The sequence below is a fragment of the Pinus tabuliformis genome, chromosome 3_2 (assembly GCF_031772625.1).
Source record: "Pinus tabuliformis cultivar Carrire ecotype Pingquan chromosome 3_2, CPIR1, whole genome shotgun sequence".
Taxonomy (NCBI): Eukaryota; Viridiplantae; Streptophyta; class Pinopsida; order Pinales; family Pinaceae; genus Pinus; species Pinus tabuliformis.
The window spans coordinates 429,829,234-429,856,135 of NC_142302.1; the positions used below are offsets into that span (position 1 = coordinate 429,829,234).

Here is a 26,902-nt window from a genome sequence, read left to right on the forward strand (position 1 = left end):
CTTTCCAGACAAAAATAATTCTTTTTACAAATATATTTTTGCCCAAAAGGGTCTTATAAACATAATGTTGACTCCTTTGACTCAATACAATAAATCCTAAGACCTAACAAACCCTAGAAGCACGAAGAGCGTGCTTTTACCTAGAAGACCATCAATAATGAGCATGAAACCCATGCCTTAATAATAATAATAATAACTTTTCTTTTATTTTCTTGTTTGTTACATAGGACACATATTGAAACGAGTACAACAATTATGAAAACTGAAACTAGTTACATTTCTCAATAGAAGGAAACAAAAGAGGAGAGAGAGAGAGAGAGAGGGATTGGAAGGAGACAAAAAGGGCATGGAGAGGTGAGGGAGAGAGAAAGAGGAGGTGAGGGGGCTTAGCAATGGGGAGAGTGAGCTCGATATATGAGGGAGACATAAGGATAGAGAGAAAAATGGATAAATAGTGTGAAAATAATGAAGAGGGAGGCAGAGTGAGAGGGGGGAGGGAGAGATAAAGTGAAAGAAATAAAGAGGAAGATGGAAAAGGAGCATGTGCATGTTATATGATGTTTGTGTATTTTATATTTCAAGAAATATTTGAAGGGAGCACATTTTTCAATTACATGATGGATGAGGTCACTACTTTGTTTTTAGGTTCAAATTGTTAAACCTTTTGGTCTAGTGTGTATATATATATATATCTTAAGAGCCTTATAGTGGGGTCTAATGGTCAACCTCATTAAACTCTCTCTCTCTCTCTCTCTCTCTCTCTCTCTCTCTCTCTCTGTATATATATATATATATATATAATGATGCATGACATCCGTTTACTATTTGCAATCATAAAATTTTGTTTCAAAATATTCCATCAGTTACATATCAAACCCGAGACTAACGCAAAAATATGCATTATGTTTTAGAAAAAAAAATATAACATATCAAATTTAAGTTACACCATTTTTCATAAATAAAAGTTATATATTCAAGAAAACAATTTGATTGTCTATGTTTCATTCTTTTACACGATGTCCTAAAAAGTTGTGCAAGTATCTCTAATCATTCTTTTTAGTACTCATATTTATGTTTTTCTAGATTTCCAATACAATAAATCCTAAGACCTAACAAACCCTAGAAGCACGAAGAGCGTGCTTTTACTTAGAAGACCATCAATAATGAGCATGAAACCCATGCTTTAATAATAATAACTTTTCTTTTATTTTCTTGTTTGTTACATAGGACACATATTGAAACGAGTACAACAATTATGAAAACTGAAACTAGTTACATTTCTCAATAGAAGGAAACAAAAGAGGAGAGAGAGAGAGAGAGAGAGGGGTTGGGAAGGAGACAAAAAGGGCATGGAGAGGTAAGGGAGAGAGAAAGAGGAGGTGAGGGGGCTTAGCAATGGGGAGAGTGAGCTCGATATATGAGGGAGACATAAGGATAGAGAGAAAAATGGATAAATAGTGTGAAAATAATGAAGAGGGAGGCAGAGTGAGAGGGGGGAGGGAGAGATAAAGTGAAAGAAATAAAGAGGAAGATGGAAAAGGAGCATGTGCACGTTCTATGATGTTTGTGTATTTTATATTTCAAGAAATATTTGAAGGGAGCACATTTTTCAATTACATGATGGATGAGGTCACTACTTTGTTTTTAGGTTCAAATTGTTAAACCTTTTGGTCTAGTGTATCTATATATATATATATATATATATATATATATATCTTAAGACCCTTATAGTGGGGTCTAATGGTCAACCTCATTAAAGTCTCTCTCTCTCTCTCTCTCTCTCTCTCTCTCTCTCTCTATATATATATATATATATATATATATATATAATGATGCACGACATCCGTTTGCTATTTGCAATATTCCATCAGTTACATATCAAACCCGAGACTAACGCAAAAATATGCATTATGTTTTAGAAAAAAAAAATATAACATGTCAAATTTAAGTTACACCATTTTTCATAAATAAAAGTTATATATTCAAGAAAACAATTTGATTGTCTATGTTTCATTCTTTTACACGATGTCCTAAAAAGTTGTGCAAGTATCTCTAATCATTCTTTTTAGTACTCATATTTATGTTTTTCTATATTTCCATTTCAACTTGTGCCATAATTGGGTAGCATTATCCAGTGTTGAAAATATCGGTATCAACAAAATATCGGCGAGGGTCCAGAAAACATCTTATCAGCAATATCGGCGAAAATATCGGCAAATATCGGCAAACATAAAAAGTGCATGATATATTCATTTTTTTCAGATATTTATAAACATATAAAGCAATAACAATATAAATTAAACACATTGGCACATAAATATGAAGAAAGAATTGATATATATGATGTAGCAGATGTAAAATAAAAATGATACATGAATGGCAATACCAAATCCTGTTGATTCCTGATAATTGTCCAATTAAAGACTCAAATGTGGAGAACCAATATAAAATAACATCACATATATAAAAGTATCTCATCATCATGAGTTATATGTAGGAAAACAAATAAAACTAGCAACTATATATCTAAGATCAGTGTCCTCTCCCTAGCAACTATCTCTCTGTCTTTTTCATCAATTGTTTCAAGAGCTTTTTGTATAAGCTTTGCACTAAAAATCGTATGAAGCATTACATCATGTCCAGGGAGTCTAGCCAGATGGTATTTTAATCATGTAATCTCTCCTACCATCTTGGTCCCACACAATTTGCATGATAGATATTCTCGGTTTGTCCCACCATCAAACTCCCCATACTCCCAAAATGGGTCCAAGGCTTTTGGCATATTTGTAGTGAACTAATTCAAACCTAGGGCACCAAAAAACAAAAAATTGGCATTAAACACCCCAACAACAACAACAAAAATAAGTAATAACCACCTCAGTTTAGAAAATGATTTTTTTACTACATTATTTGCAATGTGAATCAAAAATGGCAATAAGAGGGTGCATAAGAAAGTTTAAAAAAAAATGAAGTTTCTTGTCCGAATATGGAGAAAACCCTTGCATTGGCTCATGGGCATGAAAATCATAGCAAATGGAAAAAAACAAAGAAGAAAAATGTTGGTAGGGAAAGAGGCGAGCAAGCATAACCTTAAACCTATAAAAAAAATCATTAAAATAAGGGTTTTTAAGAACATACTTGTTAATGGAATGAATGAAGTTTGTATTACTGATCTTCAATCTTTGATCTACAAAAAAAAATTAGTTGGCGGTGATAATGGTTGTTTGATCCTCAATCCCTCCTTGAAAACCACCACAAAGCTCTTCCCCTTCCTTCCCCAAGACTAAGAAACCAAAATGAGCAAATAAAACTACCAAAATCGTTTTTCTAGCCGTGGCCCAACCTGCCAAGCGATATTTGATGTTGTAGCGTGATATTTTGCTGACATATCGATGATATTTTGCCGATATTTCGGAAATATTGCAATATTTTTAGGCAAGAAAATATCACGATATTTTATCGGCGATATTTCAGCTTGTCGAAAATATCACGATATTTCCGAATATCGCCAATATTTCGGCAATATTATCAACACTGGGGTTATCTTGCACAAGCCTAGGGGCAAGGTATTTCAGTTCTAATGGCATACTTTTTATATGTTATGTAGTAGAGGTGACAGGCTGAACAACAATGGCCTTGATCTGTTAAACGTGGGATACTGGGTTATTAAAGATTGGATAGGGGACTCTTCTCTATTTCTGCCTAGGGAATTTTGTCAGTTTATAATGGAAGTCAACAACATGCATAACAAGGAGGGAAAAGGAACTCATTGGATGCAGGGGGAAATTCTATAATTACAGCCGAGCTACAATCAACTTGCCTCAATTCAGACATCCACCATGGAAATCTTAATTGACCATCAGTCTCACGTGCAAAGGATGGAGGACAAAATGGAAAATCTGAGAAGGAAGATTAAAGAACTACAACAAGAGATAGCACTAGGTCAACAGGGATCCTTTCCCTCGGGAAAATTTGTGACTGAAGTTAATTTTGTGGTTCCTAATCTCAGTATAACAGTGAATATTGAACATGGGAAAGCTCTAAAGGGCAGTGACAGTCTTTAATCACTATAGTTTCTATGCAAGTTAAATATTGTTGGTATTTATGTTTTTTTAAATTTACACATATAGGCTCTGTAGTTTATTAGTGCCCGGTATAAAGTTTTAGTATGATTCCTGGCTCACGGAGCAGGAAATTTTTGTAATAAATGCTGATGATGTATCATTGTGTCCCCATGAGCAGATTTATAATATCAGAAAGAATTCTGTTAGTGTAAAACAAATATATCAAAAGAAATAATGTCCATTGTCTTTTAATACATGGGATAGTTAATCTGACTATTGCAAGGATATCACCGATTTCCTTGATCCTTAACTTTGTGAAACAATATTCCAATTATCACTTTTTCTAGTTTTATCAAGGGAAAAAAATACTTCATTGCCTAATCCTTCACAAATATAGACTAGAAAATAAAGTTTAAAAGAAACAGACTATTGCATGGATATCACCAATTTCCTCGATCATTAACATTGTGAAACAATATTCCAATTATCGAATTTACTATTTAGACGGTTGTATACATTATGCTTGGAATACCTACATTTTCCTAATATTGCTATATACTATATTCTCAATTTATTGTCTCCACTGTGCATGATGAGTTGTCATCTTATTAAAAGTACATATATGCAACATATAGTATCGTGAACTTGTTAACAACTTAGATACAGATATTTCACAAATGAGGTATTGTCAACTTTGTCTGTGTATACTCGCTTGATTCAATTGGACATGGCCTAGTATATATTAAGGAGAAATTTAAGCTAGAAATGGAGTAACAAACAGTTTTCAATTAGCATCAATAGTTTCTGACACTCAAAGCCTATTTGTTTGAAGGACGCTCAAAACCTGATCCATAATGAATGAGAATTAAAGCAATAAATACTGATTACACCAGTTACATATCTTAATCTAGACCATAGGTACCAAATACATGTATACATTGTATGTGACTACAATACATAGAAAAAATACGTATCTGATACAACCAAATAGGGTTGAAATACAGAAGCATACAACCTTAATATAGCCAGATACTGACAAAATATGGATGAAATACACTCAAGATATGCTCCAAGATTCATTGACTATATTTCCATATATACAACCAAGCATGGTCATGCTTGTAATCGGTTGCATATCTGTATATAAAGGCTAGATACATGGTAACTATGATCTAACAAGATTGCTTTGTGTTTTTATCATACCTAAAACCATTTCATAAAATAACTGCCAAAAACATCATCAGAAAATTAATCACAACACAAACCTTATTAGGCCTATAGGTATTTTGTTTCCATTGAACTATTTTGTCTATGGGTCTTCCAATCAATCTAAAAAGGGGAGAAATGCAAGGCTGTGAACATAATGCTATTTACCATGGTTGGTAAATAGCTTTTGTTCAATTTCACAATCGAGACACATGAAAACTTTGGTTCAAGGAAGACATAAAAGATGCTTTCACTAGTCGTATGATCCATCAAAGAATTGTGTTCTACAGCAACTTTGTGCTCTAATAATTTTGAAAATTTTCTCCACGTTATAAATTGTGACATCGAAAGTATTATAGTGCCTCTCATTCAACTCATAATATTTAGCTTCTTGTCTACACCATAAATCAGTCCCTCGTGTGCTTGGGACTACCAATCTATACAAAACCCAACTTCTAGCCCTATAGCACAAAGAGTCTACATGCATGAATTCTTAGGGTGTCATGCTAATTGCAAAGGCATAAACTGCATCAAGAAGCTTTCAACCTAGAAACTTCCATGAATTCAGAAGGCATCAATAGCAAAATCCTCATGAACCCTACAAGATGCATCCCTATATCGCTACTATTGAAGGTAAAGACCATGCTCTTAGTAGGGGCTCTCAATGACAATGACCCAAAATGAATCGGTCCATGAAGGCATCTAAATCATAGAATATTTTGCATAAATCCAATATGGAATGGGCACTGAACAAAAGAACAAAGGTTCATTTCTGTTACTCGCCATCATCCTCCATCTGGTTCACATCGTTATGACTGAAGTCATACTTAACTGCTGCAAGATACAGACCACAGGCAGGGGCCATAGGTGGTGCTACTGTTATTGTCCGTGCTTTAAGGATTCTTTCAACTGCATGCAATAAAAGCACAAGCTTGAGTTCTCGATAAGGGCATCAGGATTGACCAATTGGAGATGCAGACACTAAAACCCCCACAAACCAATTAAAGTAAGAGAAACTCATAGGACATATGCTTCATTTGTAAACGATGTACTGTAAGATTTACTAAGTTATCACATGTCCTCTTCCACATATTTTACAACGACTGGATGAATTGCCAAAGAATTCTAAATATTAGATGCATAATCAAAAGATAACTGTATATACTATATACTATAAATGCTATCCCAAGAGCTGTTTTTGACAATGATATACTAAAAGACAAACATCATCTACAAATGGTAGAAACTGCTTGCCCCTTGAACAATTAGACATACAGAGGAAGGAATGAGAATACAAACCATCATAAACAGACAGTTTTCCAGCTCCGACACCCTTCAAGGTACCAACAAGTAACCGCACCTGAGATACATTACAGGACTGTGTCAGCATGATATATAACAAGATACAATCTCTCAACGAGATATAGAGAATCACCTACACCGATGATCATCTTCTTCATTTTATTCTCTTCAATTTTTCTTTTACCACTTTGACCAAAATGCCACAATCGCATATGTAGTTTACTATCTCCGAGATTATCTTTGATAACACATCCGCTATGAATTAATATCACTTGAAATGAAATCTCTATATATGGCAGGACTACAAGGTTGTCCAAAGTAGCAAGTACATGAAAGCTTTTCTCCTAACTCCTGAATAATACTTAGAACTCGTTTTCACAACAATGACACGAACTTTTTAACAATTGAATGCATCTAGTTATGTGCATTACTTTCAAACCCTAAAATGAAGGCCCTTTAAATCAGGGGAAGGTTCTTAAACTTGATGCAAACTATACGAACTCCTTTTGACATGCCTATTGAATGGCAGCCATTATATAAAGATAAATTTAGTTACGCTCAATTCTAATATATTACAAATATATGCCTAGTTGCTACAGTACAATAAGCAATGTAGGATAGTTCTACATAGCACCAAATGGAATAGATTAGTATTGAAAATATCGGTATCGGCAAAATATCGGCAAGGGTTCAGAAAACATCTTATTGGCAATATCTGCGAAAATATCAGCAAAATATCGGCAAATATCGGCAAGCATAAAAAATATTTTTTTCAAAATTTTAAACATAGCCAATATTTTGCCGATATTTTGGAAATATCAAGATATTTTCAAAACAGAAAATATCGCGATATTTTCTCGGCGATATATCGTTTTGCCGAAAATATCGCGATATTTTCGAATATTGCCGATATATCAACAGTGGAATAGATATACAAGATCAAGAAAACTGAGATTCCATTTTGTGCCAAGTCATTCCAAAAGCGATCAAAATACCCATATGTCATGCAAAACTAAAAAGTCTAATGATTCTAGCATCATGAAAGTTGTCAAACATCAGTGTATGTATCACCTCATATACTGGTGCTCCCCATAGGTCATGCAAAACTATAAAGTCTAATGATTCTAGCATCATGAAAGTTGTCAAGCATCAGTCTATGTATCACCTCATACACTGGTGCTCTCATTTTGCCAGCAAGCCATATGTCAACTCCCTACCTCACTCTTCCATAAAAGAAAAGAGCGTATTCACAGCTTTGTGATTCCAACATTGTTAAAATTGGCAACTAGGGCCAACTTCCACTTTGGACAGCTCATTTGGATGGAGATAATTATAATATTATTGGATTGAATTCCTCTTTTCGAGAGGACCAAAATCAACCTAAAGATCATCAAATTTGGATAAGGAGAAATGTATTTTTGAATTTATGCCCTCTCATATGCAAATTGTCAAGGTCAGCCTCACATCCATGTAGGTTCATAAAGCCTAAACGACATGTCTCTTGACCCTCACTAATTTGTATATATAGACGTGTCCTCCAACCTCATTTGACACATCCAAAGTGCATCTTATCACAAGAAATCATTTCTGAACTTGTCCACAGGAGAGGAGCTACTCAACCAAGGGTTAGAAGAATTTTTTGGGTTCCCTTTAGGACTGTTGAGGGCCGCAGGCATCCAGCAGCAGGGCCGAGTAGGTGAAGGCTTGTTTGAGGGCTATTTGTGCATGGTTGGAGAGGGTTCTTCCTCATTTTATTGGGCTGCAAGTTCTGTTTTATTGTAGGGTCCAAATTTCATGTTTGAAGCAGCCTACAAGGAGCCGCAGGCCTGTCCAAGAGATTGCAGAGAGGTCCAAGCCCTAGTGCTTCAGATTGGAGGGAGCTGTGAGACCTCAACTTGGGTTAGGACTTAGAACAGCTGCATGTTGGATAGGAGGCTAAGGGAGGAAGGCCGCAGCCTTTCGGAGGACTGTTCTTCAGGATGGGCGGCAGATTTGTTCCAGCCTAGATATGTTAGGATATTCCGACACATAGGAAATAGTTAAGTTCAACTTGGTCTAGTATAGAGTTAGGTATAGAGTTAGGTAAAGTGTGTTTCTTTACCGTTGTACATTTTGTAACTTACAATCTGACGGTCACGATATGTAGTGATCTGACGGTTCACTCTCTCCTCGGTATTACCGACACTTGATCCGTGGCTTGACACCCGATTGGTCCGTGAGTTCTATTTAAAGCGCATGGAGGGTCATTGTTCGGGTAATCCGTGCATGAGAGAAGCTTATGTAAATTTTCATTCTTTGATTAATAAATTGCCTGTAGTAGCCACGTTGGCGCAGGCCGTGGACTGTTTCCCTCTTTGAGGGTTTTAACCACGTCAAAAATACTGGTGTATTGATCTGTGATCTGGTTGTGAGCGGTGTCCTTTTGGTGTTCTTTCTGAGGAACTTACCCTGTATTAAGAAGGCCAAAAAAGTGTTAAATACTTCGCTCTTGAGTTTTAAGAAGTATACCCAAGTGCGTCTGGAGAAATCATCAATGAAAGTTAAGAAATACTTGCAGCCAGAGAATGAAGCAACAGGAAGTGGACCACATAAATCACTGTGCACAAGTTGTAAAGGGGCTGAGGCGTGCCAAGAGGCACGTTTGTCAAAACTGTCCCGATGATGTTTTCCGAGTACACATCCGGAACAAACACCATCTCTGCAAGATACCATAGGAAGACCTGTCACCATATTTTCTTTACATAGATGCTGAAGGGAGCGATAGTTCAAGTGACCAAATCGCTCATGCCAAAGTTTGCTCACTTCATCATTATGAGCAACAAATACTGAGGGAAGATTTGATGACCCAAAGTTGTGAAACTTATACAACCTTGTGGAATCATCAGCAATACCAGTAGCTAGAATCTGTTTAGGATCTCTTAGATCCTTGATTACAACATCATGAGGTGAAAATTCAACAATTTTACCTTCACCTGAATGAGTTATCTGATATACAGATAGAAGGTTGCAGGATAAGGTTGGAACACATAATACATCATTAAACTGACCATTGTCTAGATGAACAGTTCCAGTCCCTACAACATTAAGAGATCTATCATCACCAACATATATATTTTTGGTGTTACAATCATTTAAAGAAGAAAACATGGCTTGGTTTTTGGCCATGTGATAAGAGGCTCCAGAATCAATGAGCCACTCATGAGAATGAGAAGAAGAAGATACATTTAATGCATAACCAGACTGAGATGATTGACAACGACATGCAAAAAGTGCCATTCCTGAAGTTGAAGTTGAAGTATGCTCCACATGGATGTTATGTTTCTTCATTGCGGCTTCCAAGGCTTCCATCTTCTTAAAGCATTTAGATTCTAAGTGGCCATCTCGATTACAAAAGTTACAATGTCTATCAGTCTTCTTCCATTTGTTTTTATTGGTCTTATCATTTTGCTGAAATGATCTTTCATTTTGAGGGTGAGTTTGCTTAAGACCCTTGTTTGGTTTAGGACCATTCTTTTTAGGATATGACTTCTTAGGATTCTTTGAATTTGGTTGCTGCTGGGCGGCTAACGCTTTCTTGGAAGAGTTTCCAAGATTAAGAAGACCAAGGTGTAAGAGTTTTTCTTGTTCTCTTATTAAAGAATCACAAAAAGAGTCAAAGGAAGGGGCCTTGTAGTCTTTTCATTGACAAATGAAAGCTTCCCTTGTAGAATGGAAGGTGGAAACAAATACAGAGTAGGCTGGTCCCAACTTAGTAAGGATGGAATAAATAAGGTTACTATCTTCTTTCTTAACCTTAACACCTTCCAAGAGATATCTAAGGGTCTTGAATTTGGACAAGAAATCTTCAATGCAAGAAAAATTATTAGGATCCAATGTAAGCAACTCATTTTCAAGTTGATGGGCTCTAATTTCATTTTTAATCCCAAAAACTTTAGTGATTTGTTCCAATGCTTCATGAGGAGTCTCAAGTTCTGCAATATGGAATCTAAGATCAGGAGAAATAGACATCCCTATCAAACCACGTGCTTGATCTTGTCTATTTTCCCATTTTGCAGCCTTGTCTTCATCTTTTGGTTTCTTCTCTTGGCCTGTGGCTATTCTGTAGAGACCTTTACTTCTAAGTAAATCTTCCATGTAGGCTATCCATTGGAAGTAGTTAGTGCTGTCAAGAATGACTTGGCATGGACTTTCCATTTTTTTAAAAAAACTAAAGCTGAAGATGCTGAAAGTAAGTGTTCCAATGGATAGATCTCGAAAAATTATGCTGTTTTAAAAAAACGGCTCTGAAAAAGGCTTCCGGATGAAGAAGTTATGGCTTTTTGAAAAAAAAATTGTTGAAGTTGCCGGCAAAGTGCGCGAATGTGCGGAAATGAAAAAGTCCGCCCCCACAAAATGGAAACTTGAACTCAAGACCTCTACTCTCTTAAAATAGCTTTGAACCAATTGATCTATAAAAAAAAATTGAGAGAGAGAGAGAGAGGGGGGGGGCCTTGGTTTGCGTGCTTGCCTTGAGAAAGCTCTTTTTCCCTACAAAACACAAAACACAAAACCCAACACGGACATGTAAAGAAAACGAACCTTATGGCTCGAAGTTAGCTTTAGCCAAAAAAACTAGATATTTTAAAAAATGAACCTTGCAGCTCAAAGTTAGCTTTAGCCGAAAAACTAAATATTTTTCCCAATGTTTCTGATTTTCCGAGATCACACTAAGGTGCAGGGAAAAGAGCATACGCATGAGAAAAATCCTTCCTTTCTGTTTCTGATTTGCCCAGATCGCACAGAGTCGCAGGGCAAAGAGCATACGCAGAAATGAAAGGTATAGATCCGGTTAAAAAAAAAGCTAAATAAACCGAAACCGAAATAAGCAGAGAGAAAATAACAGTAAACTACAAATAAAGACTGTATACCTCCAGATCTTAAAAATGACGCAGACTGGGCTACCGGAAACCTTTTCGCGTGAAACGAAAGGGGTTCCTCACTGGAACAGATGCTCCGAACACAACAGAGCAGTCCTCTCGGCCCGAAAGCAGTCAGAAACAGCAGATCTAGGAAACGGCAGTCGGATGCAGTTCTACCGGCTTCAGATTTGGATCACCAACAGACGCGGCCCTCAAATAGCTCCGATACCATGTAGGCTATCCATTGGAAGTAGCTATGAATGAAGAATATCATTCATTGTTGACAAATGATACATGGGATCTTGTTCCTCTACCAAAGGGACGCAAACTTGTTAGATGTAAATGGGTTTACAGAACCAAGTATGGACCAGATGGGAAAGTTGATAAACATAAAGCTCGTCTTGTTGCTAAGGGCTTTTCACAGGTTGAAGGCATTGACTACACTGAAACCTTCTCCTCTGTTGCCAAAATGAACTCTATCCGCCTTGTTCTTTCCCTTGCTGCCTCTTTAAAATGGGAAGTCCATCAGATGGATGTTAAATCTGCCTTCTTGCATGGGGACTTGCATGAAGAAATCTATATGGAACAACCCATTGGCTTCATCCAAACAGACTCCAGCCTTGTATGTCGACTTAAGAAATCCCTTTATGGTCTCAAGCAAGCTCCTCGGGCTTGGTATGCCAAAATGGATAGCTTTCTTTTAGAATCTGGCTTTTCTAGGTGTTATTCTGACAATACTGTCTACACCAAGAAAGTGGGCAACACTCTTATCATCCTTGTTCTTTATGTTGATGATCTTATTCTTACTGGTAGTGATCCCAACCTCATAAACCATGTGAAGTCCAGCCTTAAAAAGAAATTTGAAATGACAGACTTAGGACACTTACACTATTTTCTCGGTCTTCAAGTCTTGCAATCCAAGGAGGGTATTTCCCTTTCCCAGTCCAAGTATGCTTGTGATATTCTTCGTCATTTTCACATGGAAGACTGTAAGCCAGCCCCTTCTCCCTTTCAGTCTGGAGTCAAACTTTCAGTCTCTTGTACTTCTCCTGAAGTTGATGCTACCTTATACCGTCAACTTGTAGGAAAACTCTTGTATTTAACCCATACTCGTCCTGACCTTTCCTTTGTTGTTGGCCTTGTTGCTCGTTTTATGCAAAACCCCCGTGAAAGTCATTGGAAAGCAGCTAAAAGAATACTTCGTTATGTTCGAGGTACTGTACAGTTTGGGATTCATTACAATGCCAAAGCAGCTCCTTTATTAGTTGGTTTCACTGATTCTGATTGGGCTGGTGACCCTGATGATCGGAAGTCTACTGCCGGTTATGTCTTCACTCTTGGTTCAGGACCTATTACATGGGCATGTAAGAAACAGGTTGCCATTTCTCTTTCGTCAGCAGAAGCAGAGTATCGTGGTGCCGTGGAAGCTAGTAAGGAAGCCTTGTGGCTTCGTCAGAGCCTATCAGAGTTTGGCTTTGAGCAGCAGCATCCAACCACACTTTGGTGTGATAATCAAAGTGCCATTCAGCTATGCAAAGATCCAGTCCAGCATCAGCGCAGCAAACACATTGAACTACACATGCACTTCATCAGAAAGCTCATTCATGACCATGTTCTTGAAGTGCAATATTGTTCAACAGATGATCAGGTTGCAGACATCTTCACAAAGGCTCTCACAGAGGCGAATTTCACTAAACTTCGATATATGCTTGGAGTTCAGGAAGTTGTCACTAAGGGGGGATAGGCTCTAGTGCCTCCTTCCTTCTCCTATTGTGTCATATTTGTAAATCCTTCAATCCTATCCCAAGTTGTTCTTAAGGGGGGATGTTAGGATATTCCGACACATAGGAAATAGTTAAGTTCAACTTGGTCTAGTATAGAGTTAGGTATAGAGTTAGGTAAAGTGTGTTTCTTTACCGTTGTACATTTTGTAACTTACAATCCGACGGTCACGATATGTAGTGATCCGACGGTTCACTCTCTCCTCGGTATTACCGACACTTGATCCGTGGCTTGACACCCGATTGGTCCATGAGTTCTATTTAAAGCGCATGGAGGGTCATTGTTCGGGTAATCCGTGCATGAGAGAAGCTTATGTGAATTTTCATTCTTTGATTAATAAATTGCCTGTAGTAGCCACGTTGGCGCAGGCCGTGGACTGTTTCCCTCTTTGAGGGTTTTAACCACGTCAAAAATACTGGTGTATTGATCTGTGATCTAGTTGTGAGCATTGTCCTTTTGGTGTTCTTTCTGAGGAACTTACCCTGTAAATTCCTACAAGATAAAGTGAACGAGGGACCTAATTTGGTCATAGACCAGCTCTAAGGGCCAGCGAAGGGCAGCACCTTGTTTTCCTTGAAGAGCCGCAGTTGAAAGATGATGTTTTGGAGCTGTTAGGTGAGACAGCAGTGGACTGTAAGCAACCCTAACCTACAACAGGTTGACTCCAGCTGCAAATTAGTCTGCTTCAGAATTGCAATTTTGGGCCATCCATTTATCGTCAATTTGGCAAGTCAATCTTGACTTTATTGTACTCTCTCTGCTGAGCATTTGATATTAATAATAAGGAGAATTGATCAAGGGTTTTACCCATCTTGGGGTTTTTCCATGGCTTGAGCCTTGTGTTCTCTTGTCTTGGCTTGTCTTCTGCATTTATGTTTGATGTTCTTTCATCAGTTACTTTAATATGATTGCTAATGGAAATGAAATGGATCGATAATTGGGCTAATATGGATTAATGAAGTAATTGACCTAAGCAGAGAACATGTTAACTCAAAAATTACCAAACATCCAAGTCATCAACGTGTTCTCAAAATTCTAATTCAGATTACAAGCTTTCTACATGATATAAATTGTTCTACGATTGTATCCATAAAGAAACTGTGGAGGGAAAAGAAGATAAAAAGGAGGGTAATAGAACTCAACCTAGCCTAAAATCACAGAAAACATTTTTGAGACTGCAAAATAAAGATGAATTAAGTCAAATTTCTAGGCAGCTAACCTTGACAAAAGTCTTCCTAACACAAGTTGTACACGTGATAATCATTCCCTTCTCTTAGAAAATCCATGCAGCGCAAAAATGGCTCGCAAGCTATGAAACCGGATTCGTCCAAAACAGGCCACGTGTCCGAATCCCACGAATCCGACACGATTCGATGGGAATTCGAATCCTAAAATGGGACACCACGTGTCCTAACAAGACACCATCGAATCTCGGTCATGTCCTGTTAGGACACTTCGTGTCCCGATTTTGGGATTCGAATCCCAAAAAAGTGAGGGTTTATGAGGTTTATGAGGTTTATGAGGGTTTATGAGGTTTGTGAGGGTTTATGAGGTTTATGAAGTTTTTGAGGGTTTATGAGGTTTGTGAGGGTTTATGTAGATATTTGAATTTTGTATGTACTATGCATGCTATAATGTTACTAACTTACTTTGTAAATAGTAAAACTAACATCTAGATGAAGATCTATGTTTGAAATCAATGAATTTGTATCATTAATGAGAATCTGTGTAAGAAATATCTAATTTTTAATATATATATATATATATATATATAGATATAGATATATAGATATATATAACAAATCCTACGTGCCCTATTCCGGGGGTCAACGTGTCCGAATCTGACACTCGAATCCTTGTATCCTATGAATCCCGAATCCCCGTGTCAGGTGATTTAGCTGGCAAGATTTCATACAATACATAAAAGAAGCTATTATTATATCAGCAACCTTTTCAACAAGCCATATTTCAACTCCCTGCCTCGTTCTTCCATAAATGAGAAGAGCTTATTCACAGCTTTCTAATTCCAACGTCCAGGTGGCCCATGTGTTCTCAAAACTCTAAGTCAGATTCACAAGCTTTTTTCATAATATAAATTGTTCTACAATAATATAGCCCAAAATCACAATAGGAATTTTTGAGACTACAAAAATAGCAATAAATAAAGTCAAATTTCTAGGCAACAAACCTTGACAAAAGTCTTCCTAATACAGCTGTACAAGAGATGGTGGCAAGCTTCCATACAATAGTTTGTGTTGTTGCAGTGTGTGAGAATGCTGTGGAGCTATTCATGCAACTAAACTAATTAAATCTACTAAAAACAAATCACACTACTGAAAGTAAACCATATCATTCTAAAAAGGAAATTTATGCTACTGGAAACAAGAACCACATCTAAAGTCCACTTGACATAATCAATATAACAACTCTTTAGCCAACCAAATGATCATGGTATGTTGGCAAAAGAATCAAACAGTAAGTACAACTATGGAATGAACAACTGTAACTAAACAAGTGACTATTCCTCAACCACCCACATGATCGTAGAATGCCAGAAGAGGAATTGCAATATATGCAGCTAAGGAATGTAAATGGAAAACAAGAACACGGTGCATACAATTGAACTGTTCAAGTGAGCCTTGCTCGCAGAGGGCTAACAAATCATGGTAATAACCCTAATTCAAATCAGTGTTCATGCGTGCTTTCATTGATGGAAATGCTCTGACATTACAATAATACTCTGCAACTCACGATGTATAGCTAAGAAGAATCTAATCCCGAGAATAAGTTTTAAAGGAGAGTATTAACACTAGGGAGTTCTTGGATTCCTCAAAACAGGTATCAGGGTATTATAAGAAGTAGAACCACACCCATTTACCCCTACCCCCTCTCAAAACAAACTGATTTTTCCCTGCTACCCACAAAAAGTGGGTACCCCATAGGAAGAAAAATTATCCTTTGTGGGCAGCTAGCTAGCCAGCAGCGCTATTGATCAGCACATGAAATGACACCATAGATCGTCCACATATTGCTCTAGTCAGATTTCTTACTCCCATCCGACATTCCTTCTTGAAAGAAGGTGGACCATCTGTCAGCAAGTACTTTAACCATTTTGTAATCATGTGATTTTACTTAATGTTTTGGGTGTTGAGAAATGTAAGTAGTTTCGGGCTTCATAATTGTTGTGCTCATTTCAATATGTCCTATGTAACAAACAAGAAAAGAAGAAAGAAAACTATTATTATTAAAGCATGGGTTTCACGCTCATTATTGATGGTCTTCTAAGTAAAAGCATGTTCTTCATGCTTCTATGGTTTGTTAGGTCTCAGGATTTATCGTCACGAGTCAATAGAGCCAACATCATGTTTATAAGACCCTTCTGGGCAATTTGTAATTGTAAAAAAAAATATTTTTGAGTCTAGAAAGTCCTAGAATCTCCAAGAGTATAAGTCCACCTAAAGGAGGGAATTTGACCCCTTGAGAAGACAATATAAAGGAGCAGTTCGACTTCATTTGTGACACACTCACTCACAAGTACGATCTACAAGAAATAGTTCGATATGTAGTTGGGAAGGGCAGAAAAAGGAGTGTGAAGGTCCAGAGGAAGTTGGAAGGACGAAATTTCTTGTTTTTGGGCTCTATCTCTCTCACACGTGAAATTCTAGTGTTTATGGGTTTGCAAAACCAGGCCAAAGTTGCAGGTCTGAGTTGCAATGGGAAGAAGTGCAGAATCTAGTAGCTAGAAGAGGGAAAACTAGGATACCAGAAACGGCTGCCTGAAGGGCCAAAATGCCGTTTTACGTTTTGGATACGTATCCACCCCAGAAACGGCAAAAAAACGGCCAAAAAACGTTTTGGGTGATTTGGAAACGTTTTGTTTTTTTTCTAGCCGTTTTTCAGGCGTTTTCCTGAAAAAACCCTCCCGTTTTAAAAAAACCAATACGTTTCAGCAAATCGTGAACTGCTATGCAATAAAGGACAGGAATTGTTAAGGATGTGCTTTGGTCTTTTAGACGTGAAAATTGGAAAGTACTATGTAAAAACTTAAAAGGCACATGAATTATCGAGAATGAGCTTTGGTCTGTTAGACCCAGAAATTGGAAACGCTTGTAGTTTTAAAAATCTGTTATTAAGATAGGATACTGTACAGTACAAGAACATGATCTGAAAGTAGTTTATGAAATGGCCCTCTGAAGATTTTAATGGACTGGTCACTGAAATGGGAAGAAGAGCTATGAAAGCACCCCAGATATCTTAAAGGTTATTTCAAATTTTTAAATTTTGAGATCAGTGCAGCAATGCTCTGAAATGGCTCAAACATCCATGAAGAGGGAAATAGTTCATTTTGTTTTAATAATAAATACACAGGCAAACCTGGATTAACAATGCTGGAATCAAAGGATTCCATGGCTTCATTCCATTATATCATAAAAGGACAAAGAATCAGAGGTTTTGCCATTTGGCATTATCTTCATCTTGGAAGTTGGAACATAGTTGACATGATACAGGCAGACACAAGCAAGACTGCCTCCCTTGGCTTTTAAGTTTTTGTTGGAACTGTTTTGGTCTAGCACAAGATAGATTCAAAAGACGCAAGACTGATATCAAATATTACCCACAGTTCTTCCAAACAAATCCTCAGCCACCAATAACAGAGGTCTTGGGCAGCTTGAATGGCACAACAAGACGGGACTAAACCCCCTTTTTAGTAGCATCTTGAACTTCAAAAATAGACTGGAACTGGGTCCTCAAAAGGACAAAACTCAGCCCATTTAAAATGGCAGAACTCAGCCCACAAAGCAGCAAACTCGACTAGCAAGTAATAAGAGGTAAACTCGGCCCAGATAACAAGATATATTTAGGCAGCAAAAAAGGAACCCTTGGCTTGATATGAGAAGGTAATCTCTGCCTCTTTGGAGAGTGAACACTGAAAACGTTGCTTCAATATGGCATATGTTGAAACTTGAATTGATGATGATGAATCATGAATCATGATAGATCATAGATGATACAGATAATCTAGATTCTGAAATATGAATGGTAATATGAATTTTTTATTTTTAATATATATATATATATATATATATATATATATATATATATATATATATATATATATATATTATGTGTCGTTTCCTGCCGTATCGTATCCAGATTTTTTGAAAATTTGCCGTATCCGTTTCAAACCCCGTACCCGTATCCGTTCCCGTATCCGTTTTCTGGTAACTTAGAGGGAAAACCCTTATCTTGACCTCATTGACCTTGGGAGAGTTGTCTTGCTCTAAGTAGGTCTCAGAAGGAGGCTATATTAGGGTTTCCAAGAAGTTACAAGGACGAAGTTGTTGGGTCGAAGTTGCAGGTTGAGTAGCAGTGTTGTAGCTGGCAAGTCAAAGTTGCAGGGTGTAGCAGTTTGGTGCAGAATAAAGAAAGGACTTGAGAAAGGGCCAACTTGGTACTGGGAGAAGGACTTGGTCTAGGGATTGGGTCTTTGTATCTCATCTGAAGCAAATTCTACGAAGAGAAATTTTTTTGGATTTTCCCATTAGAGGGGTTTTGCCTAGCTAAGAGCCTATATCTATGTCCTCCTTTTGTTATTGTTATTGTTCTTGATATTGTTTGATGAAAGATCTAACTAAAGAAGAAGATAACTAAATATTCACAAGCACTATCAAGGTTAAGGAAAATAAGATATAATAGTTGTTGATTTACATTTTCTAACATGGTATCAGAGCTAAGGTGAACAAGGAAGGTAGCTAGAAGGACACTAGAAAGAATTGTTGATAAAAAGATAGGAAGCTCTAAAAGCCTGAAAGAAAAAGACTACAAGGAAAATTGTCTTGAAGGGATTTGGTAAAGACTCATTGGTTAAACACCCTTCTAATCTAGGGTTTCTACATTGAAGAAGATCAAGACTACATCAATCTCGCAAGGAGGGTGTTGATCTCGCAAAAAGGAAGTCTATTTGCAAGACATCAATCTTGGAAGTTGTTGGTGGAGGAATCCTAGGGAACATCTTTCAAGGACATCATCAAGAACTCTCCAAACATCTTAAGAGAATCAAGAAGGTTGGAGACATCATCAAGAAGAATCTTGGTTATCAAGTAAGTATTATATTATTACACTATGTCTGAATCTTCAAGTCATATGGGTTCTTTTTGCAAGGAGAGCAATAAGCTCATTGGGCCTGCGAACTATCTAGCATGGAAGAAAAGAATTGACTTGATACTCACAAAACAAGAAGTAATGGGATATGTTATTGGGGAAATTACTGAACCTGAGAAAGATAAGACACAAGAACTAGAAAAGTACAAGAAAGGGGAAGTAAGAGCTCAAAGGATCATAGTTGAATCAATTAAGGATTCTCTTGTTCCATTCGTTGCAAACTTGAAGACTTCCAAGGCTATGTATGATAAGCTAGTGAATTTATATTTGGTAAGTACAACAGGTCAAAAGATGTCGTTGAGGAAAAAGTTGTACAGAATGAAGAAATCAAAGGATGAGGATGTGGCATCCTTCCTCATGAGAGTCTCTCAACTAAGAGACCATCTGCAAGGACTTGGGGAACCAATCATTGATTTTGAAGTAACCATCTGTGTACTGAATGCATTGCCACTAGAATGGAGCAGCTTTGCAACAAGCATCTACTCCAAGAAGGATTCAACTCCCTTTGATGAGTTGTGGGCGCAGTGCATATTGGAAGAATCAAGAATGAAGGTCAAGGATGATATTGGATCAGATGAGCAATCTTGAGTCTTTTTACCTCGAGTCAAGAAGTTGAAGAAGAGAAAGTTTTGGCAAGTCGAAGAAGAAAGACATGTCCAAAGTGCAATGTTTTGGATGCAATGAATTTGGACACTTTAAGAGGGATTGTCCAAACAAGAAGAACAATAAGAGAAAGGAAAGGAGTGAAGCTCATGTAGCCAAAGTCGTGGGAGAACCTGAGAAGAAGGCAAAGAAGGAAGAAGTGAAGGATCTTTACTACTAAAGAAGGCTCATTGATTGTCAAGTTCTTTGAGAAGATTAATCTTTCTTTTAAAATAGCATGTTTTGCATTGCATCATAGAAAGAAGTATATGACAGTAGCATGTCTAGAATTTACATGATTAAGTTGTTGTGTCGAGATCATCTAGATAGATGGATAGATAGACCATTTGCATATTTATCATCCAGGCATTATCTAACATTATGTTAGAGACAGTCATCTTTCTTAGGTGGGTCATCGTGATCCTAGAAGAACCATCATTATGGAAGGTTCTTGGGAAAAGCACTATGACAAGGTTACTAATGCATTCCATGTAATGTGGAGTCAATAATAGTAAAGGGAAGTGTGATGTTCCTTTTTCTTGCATGGATAGGATGGACTTTCAGAGTTGGAGACAGATGGATCACAGGTGCAGGTTGACGTCCTCTGCGGGCCCAAGGGCTTTTGGAGGGGTTTTGAGGAGTTTCTATGAGGTTTGATGGCATTCACTTGGTATATTCCATCATCCGCACAGTTTGCCTTTCGTTCCGGCACATTTCGACAACTTTCAGAAAATTGAGTTATTATTGGGCCTGACTCAATTAATTACGCTTAAGGTGGCATTCCGGGAGGAATACTTGACATAACACCTTAGTGTAATAGCTCGTTGGAACCAGAATGAGAAGATATACATGATGGGATGGTTAGATGTGAGTTTCAGTGACCTGAGGAGACATGGTGGCCAATTTACCCTTTTCTTGCATTAAAAAGAATATTTTAATTAAAATAAAAGAGGGAAAAGTGCTCCATGATTAAAATAATAATAAAATAGGAGATTTTAGAGGGGTCCATCAGATCTATAAAAGAGGAGGAGGCCATTGGAGGACATCTTGGATTTGTGATTTCTTCTTGTGGAGAGGTTTGAGAACTCAGTTCTCTAATTCAGCAGTAGCCCAAGGACAGAAACCCTCAGGTGATTTTGGTGAGAGTGGACGAAAACCCACCTCATCTCCTTGGTGGATTCAGCCAAAATTCACAGGTGCAATAATTGATTTCAGTTCAGTTATTGGAGGGCCAGCACAGCGTGGGAGCAGATTCTTGAGGCCAGTTTCCCATCTCAACTATTCTATTATATCGGCATGTAAACCCCAATTATATTATAATAAAGCTAAGATTTTTTTTGTTTATTGTGTTATGGAATTGCATGCGTTCTATCTGTTATATTTTACATGGTAATCTTCTGTTAATTGAAAGGTTATTTTATGAAGAATTTTTGGTTAAGCTAGATTTCAGCAAAAATTAGCAAAACATCCCATTTGGAACATTACAGTTGTATCAAAGCTGGTGTTCCTGCCATCCTAAGGGTCTTAAGTGCAGATTGCTCGAGGGTTTAAATTGGAAGAGTCAAAGAAGACATATCTGCCAGGGTATTATAGATCGTTGTTGAAGATATCTCCAGGCCATGTTGATCCGAAATTGTAGCTAGGTTTATACTTCCATTATGAATTTGTTTCCAGCGTAATGGAGGTTTGATAAACTGCTTAACAATTTATTGGCCCATGACAAATTGTCTCATGAATAATGATTGTTCGACAATTTAAAAAGGGGAATTTCTTAAAGGCCATTATATTTTGAAGCGTTCCAAGTCTAAAGTTATACAAGGTTGTATTACCTTTAATTTACTGAGTGGATGTGAAAATCATTTTGGCGAGTTGTGGCAGTAAACCTCAAAGGCCATGATATAATGTGACGGAGTCCATTATTTTAATTGCCCTAAGTCGAATTTGTGGCAATATTCAAGGACAAATTTGCGGTAGATGTTGGGTCACATTAAACAGCCAAGTCACATGTCCAAGTGTCAGCATTCGATAATCGTGCGGTCCATGACAAATTTTCCTCCAACAGCTTTGGGCTGAATTACAATGTAGCTCGATTCATTTTAAGAGACAAATTTGTTGCAGGATATTTTTTGTGGGTTTCGTTTTGGAGGGGGTCGCAGTCGAATCCGAAAGGCTGCATTTTGAGTCCGAGCGTAAGGCTACAGTGGATGGTGCAGCTACGCTACAAACATCTCTGGCAGCAGTGGTCCATAGTGGGAAAGTTTGTATTGATAGCCATCAAAGTTTGATGCATGCCTATGCTTGAGACACAAGATGTAGGCACTATGCCAGGGCAAAACCCCCCTCGAGGGGAAAACCTAGTCAAGATAATTCTTCCTTTCAATAGTATTCTTTGAGACTCTTCACCTTAGACAAAGACCAGACCTTCCCTCCACACCAAGTCAACCTCCCAGATCTTCGACCCCTTTCCAGCAACTTCGACTAGGCAACAGCTTCCGGCATCAGGCAGCTTCCGGCAACAGTGAAACTTGGAAGACTTTGATCTCCCAATCTAGGGCATGAAACAGAGAGAGAGGCACCAAAAGTTCAATTTTCTTCTTCTCCTTAGACTTCCCCAAACTCGCACTTCCTTTGGCTTCCCGGCAACAAACTTCGCACTTCCCCAACTACTCTTGAGATATCGAACTAGCTTGAGTTGTGATACTCCAAATGACTTTGACTAGCTTGTATTTATAGGCTCCATGTGAGGTCGAATAAGTGTCCTTAGGCCGACTTGATCTCTTCTAGGCCGACTTGGTGTGGAGGATACATAAATCATATTTGACTCAATAATAAACCTTTTTACATGATTCAAAAGCCCAAGAAGGGTCTCTTTGAATGTACAATGACTCTATAAACTCAATATTAATCTTAAGAGTCCACAATGGAGACTTTGACTAATATAACGATGACCCAAGCATGAAACCCATGCTTTAGTAAGGCATTGTTACAATAATAAAAATTATTTTCTTTATTCTTTTGACAAGTACATTTCATGATGACTCAAATACATTAAATGAAGACCGAACCTAGTTACAATTTCCAACACTCCCTCTTAACTAGGGAGGTATTCATCATATACACATATACTAGAAGATCTCAAACTATATGAACAATGAAGAACTTTAGGCATCGCAATGCCATGGACTAGATTCTTGACCAGAGCAATCTATCCATTGGTCTATCAACAATTTAGGCACCGCAATGCCACGGACTAGATTCCTAACCAAGACAATCTATCCAAGTGGGAATAAGGTGGACTCAAGCTTTCAGCCCCTCTAGGTAACATCAGGCTTACTTGTTAACCACCAACCCAGGGACCTAGGTGTGTATGATGGTCAGAGCTCTACGACCCACGCTACCCTCCCTACTTTGGGACCTAGACATCAACACAAAGTGTCGGCCAGATGTTCTCCTAGGCAATGCTTCACTCGCAAAGCCTCAACAAATCTCTTCCATTTCCTTATCATCAATAGAATCAGCAATGTCTACCAAACCCAACAAGTTTCTCAAATACTCAAACTTCTTATTCGAAAGAGCCTTTGTTAGTATGTTTGCTACCTGTTCATCTATCAAGACATACTCCAACTTCACGATCCCATCCTGCACCAGGTTCCTAATAAAGTGGAGCTTATTATTTATATGCTTCATTCTCAAATGAAACACGGAATCTCCAAACATCTTGATACAACTTTGATTGTCACAATTAATCATAGTAGGACCCAGAGACTTCTCGAACAAATCTATTAGAAGCTTCCTTAACCAAACAACCTCCTTTCCTACTTCACACGCAGCCACATATTCTGCCTCAGCAGTACTTAATGCAACAGAATCTTGCTTCCTACATATCCCTGAGATCATAGCAACTCCCAAACTAAAACATCCTCCAATAGTGCTTCTTCCATCGATCTCACTGCCACCCCAATCAGACTCTGTGAAACCAATTAGCTTGACTTCCTTACTATCATACTTTAGGCATTGATATATAGTGCCACGAAGATACCTCAATATATGTTTATCAGCTATCCAGTGATCGTGACGGGGCTCCAACTGAAACTTACTAAGAATGTTTACTGCAAAACATATATTTGGCCTAGTATTTACTAAATACATTACGGAACCCACCAATTGTCAATAGGAGGTAGGATCCACGAGACTAGAGTCAAAGTCCCTCAACTTCTTGAGATTGGTGATCATAGGAGTAGTCATTGGCTTGGAATCCATCATCCCAAATTTCTACAACAACTTGATGATGTACTTTCCTTGCCCCAAATATATCTCCCCAGGTCTCTGCCATAATTCTAGACCTAGGTAATAGTGCATCAGTCCTAGATCCTTCATTTCAAATTCAACTGCCAACATCTTCTTGCATTCTTGAATTCTTCGCTCCACACCTGTGATGAATAGATCATCCACATATAGCAGAATAATGATAGGCTCATCATTCACAACCTTGATGTAGAGATTTGGATCAGCAGAACTCTTCACGAACCCAATTCTAAGTAGATATGCATCCATCCTTGCATACCATGCCCTAGGTGCTTGCTTCAAACCATATAGGGCCTTCTTAAGTCTGCAAACATGAGAGTCCCTGCTATTAACTTCAAAGCCTTCAGGTTGTTCAATGTACACTTCCTCATCAATGGTCCTGTTGTCGCACAAAGTGTCTAGGCAGCACGACAACGCTCAGAGTAAGGGTTGTCACTCTTAATCCTTACTCACTTCGTTTAGACTCTCCCCTAGGCAAGTCAAGGGGGGTAGTCCCTAAGTGAATAGATGAGGATAGCTTGTGAGAAACAGACTCTAGGAGATTTTAATGATGGATAACTTGATGAATTTAAATAATTAAATCAAATTGATAGATTAAACGCCAAAGTAAACAAGACATGACCACAAGATATAAACAATTTTGGACCAGTTCCTTCGATATTTGAATCAACCATCAATAAAACAAGCTATCCAGATCGATTTTCAATATGTGATGAAAAAGTGACAATAACACTACGACATGCAAAGAATTCCAGATCTAAAATGATTATTGTTAATGACCAACAATTAATCAGTCTTTTCCAAAAGCCAATATGATTTATCGCACTAGACTATAGAAGAATCGTGAGAATTTAAGATTTAGCATTTAACATTAGAAACACCAAGGAATTTAAAACTAATCAACGGGTCAAAAATTGAAATTTTACATTAAAATTTTTAAACGTTTAAGTGAAAAACCCCTTAATTTAAATCCTTAATCACAAAATTTAAAATTTTCAGAATTTTTAGAATTTTTTTAAAGATTTTTAAATGTTTTTAGATTTTTTAAAATTTAAATTATTTTTTTTTAAGGATTTTTTAAAGTTTTTTAATTTTTTTTTTTATTTTTTAACTTATAATATTTTTTTTTTTTTTATGATCTTTTAAATTTAAAATCAAAATCAAAATAAAACAAAGTGAAATAAAAAGGAAAAAGAAATAAGATAAAACCAATTTCTTTTTTATGTTTTTTATTAAAATGAACCCAAACCAATGACCAAAGAAAAAAAAAATTGAATTTGAAAAATGACTAAATTTAGTCGAAAGATCAAACTAAACAAAACTATGCATACACTAACCCTAACTTACCCGTACATGTTAAAAAAAAATAGCGAAATTTATGTTTATTGTGTGCAGGTGAGTCGACGGCAGCGAAGAAAGGAGGAGGACGGATAGGTAAGGAGAACGCAGGCTTGGCACGCAGTGGATAATGTGTGGATGGCGGAAAGGAGTAGCAATTGGATGAGGAGGACGAAGCAGCGAAGTGAGGAAGGAGATACGCCGAAAGGGCAGCGTGTTGGAAACTATGCGCAGGCAGAGGACACTAGATGGTAGCCGCAAAAGGAATGGCAATGGCAGTGTTGAAGGCTGCGTGGAGTTGGCAGCGGGTGCAAATCATAACGAGGGTCTGGAAGGGCTGCAGGCAGTGTGTATTTTGCAGTTGCAGGCTTTGACGCGGACAAGGCTGGAACGCGAGGTGGGAAAGGATAGCACACAGGTAGGGGCGCAGTATGACAAAGGAGGAGGGAATGAGGAGCTGGAAGGGAAGGGTTCAACGCAGCAGCGTGAAGGAGATGGACAATGATGAGGGATGGCAAAAGCAATGGGCAACAAGGAAGGGATGAGATGGGCAGCATGATGTATGGAAATGCAGATGGAAGAAAACGCAGGTACAGCGAGGAGTAGCGTTTGCGGCGGTGAGGATTTTGCTGTGGATGAAAAAAATTGAATCTGCACAACAAACCCTAAAACATGCAGCAAATAAATCTGCAAAAATGGTAGCCCAAAACCCGAGAATCTCACTTAAAATGTTGATTTTTTCTGCTTTAATAATGAAATCCTTAAAAACAATCTAGATTTAATTAAAATACCAAATCCATCTGCTTCAAATTTGACCCTAAAATCCTCACTGAAATTCCAGATCCGAAAACTAAATTAATTCCCTATAAAAATGATGTTGATGGACCCTCAGAGATCTAGATCTTACCCTCCGAGGCCTAGATCTGGACTCTGCACAACCTTTAGCTTCAGATCTGCAACCTGTACCTGAAAACATAAACAACCAAAACCCGAATATGCAAAAATAAATGAAACCCCAGAAACCCTAAGTCAGAAAAATAAAAAAAATTACAGATCTATGTACATAAATGGCAGATCTATCAGATCTAGGGAGTGTGAGTCCGACTCCGCTCCCAGATCTGATGATCTGCGGCTCCCAACAGCTAGATCTAACAATTTAGCACATAATTTTTTTTTTTAAAAATGAATTTTGGAAGAGGTACT

At 37.6% G+C, this 26,902-nt stretch overlaps 1 protein-coding gene across 3 annotated transcripts in view; it reads right to left on the minus strand.

Annotated features, from left to right (window-relative positions):
* Window positions 1-5,532: 5,532 nt before the first annotated feature.
* LOC149181162 (Pseudouridine synthase family protein) overlaps window positions 5,533-26,902 on the minus strand; it is a 294,463-nt gene continuing 273,093 nt past the window's right edge. For all 3 annotated transcript variants that reach the window (XM_089416472.1, XM_089416474.1, XM_089416473.1), the window contains 2 exons: window positions 6,570-6,630; window positions 5,533-6,179 (listed from right to left, as the gene is read on the minus strand). In XM_089416472.1, coding sequence (XP_089272598.1) covers window positions 6,046-6,179; window positions 6,570-6,630 — 195 coding nt within the window. In that variant the 3' untranslated portion in view covers window positions 5,533-6,045. The remainder of the gene's footprint in view (window positions 6,180-6,569; window positions 6,631-26,902) is intronic.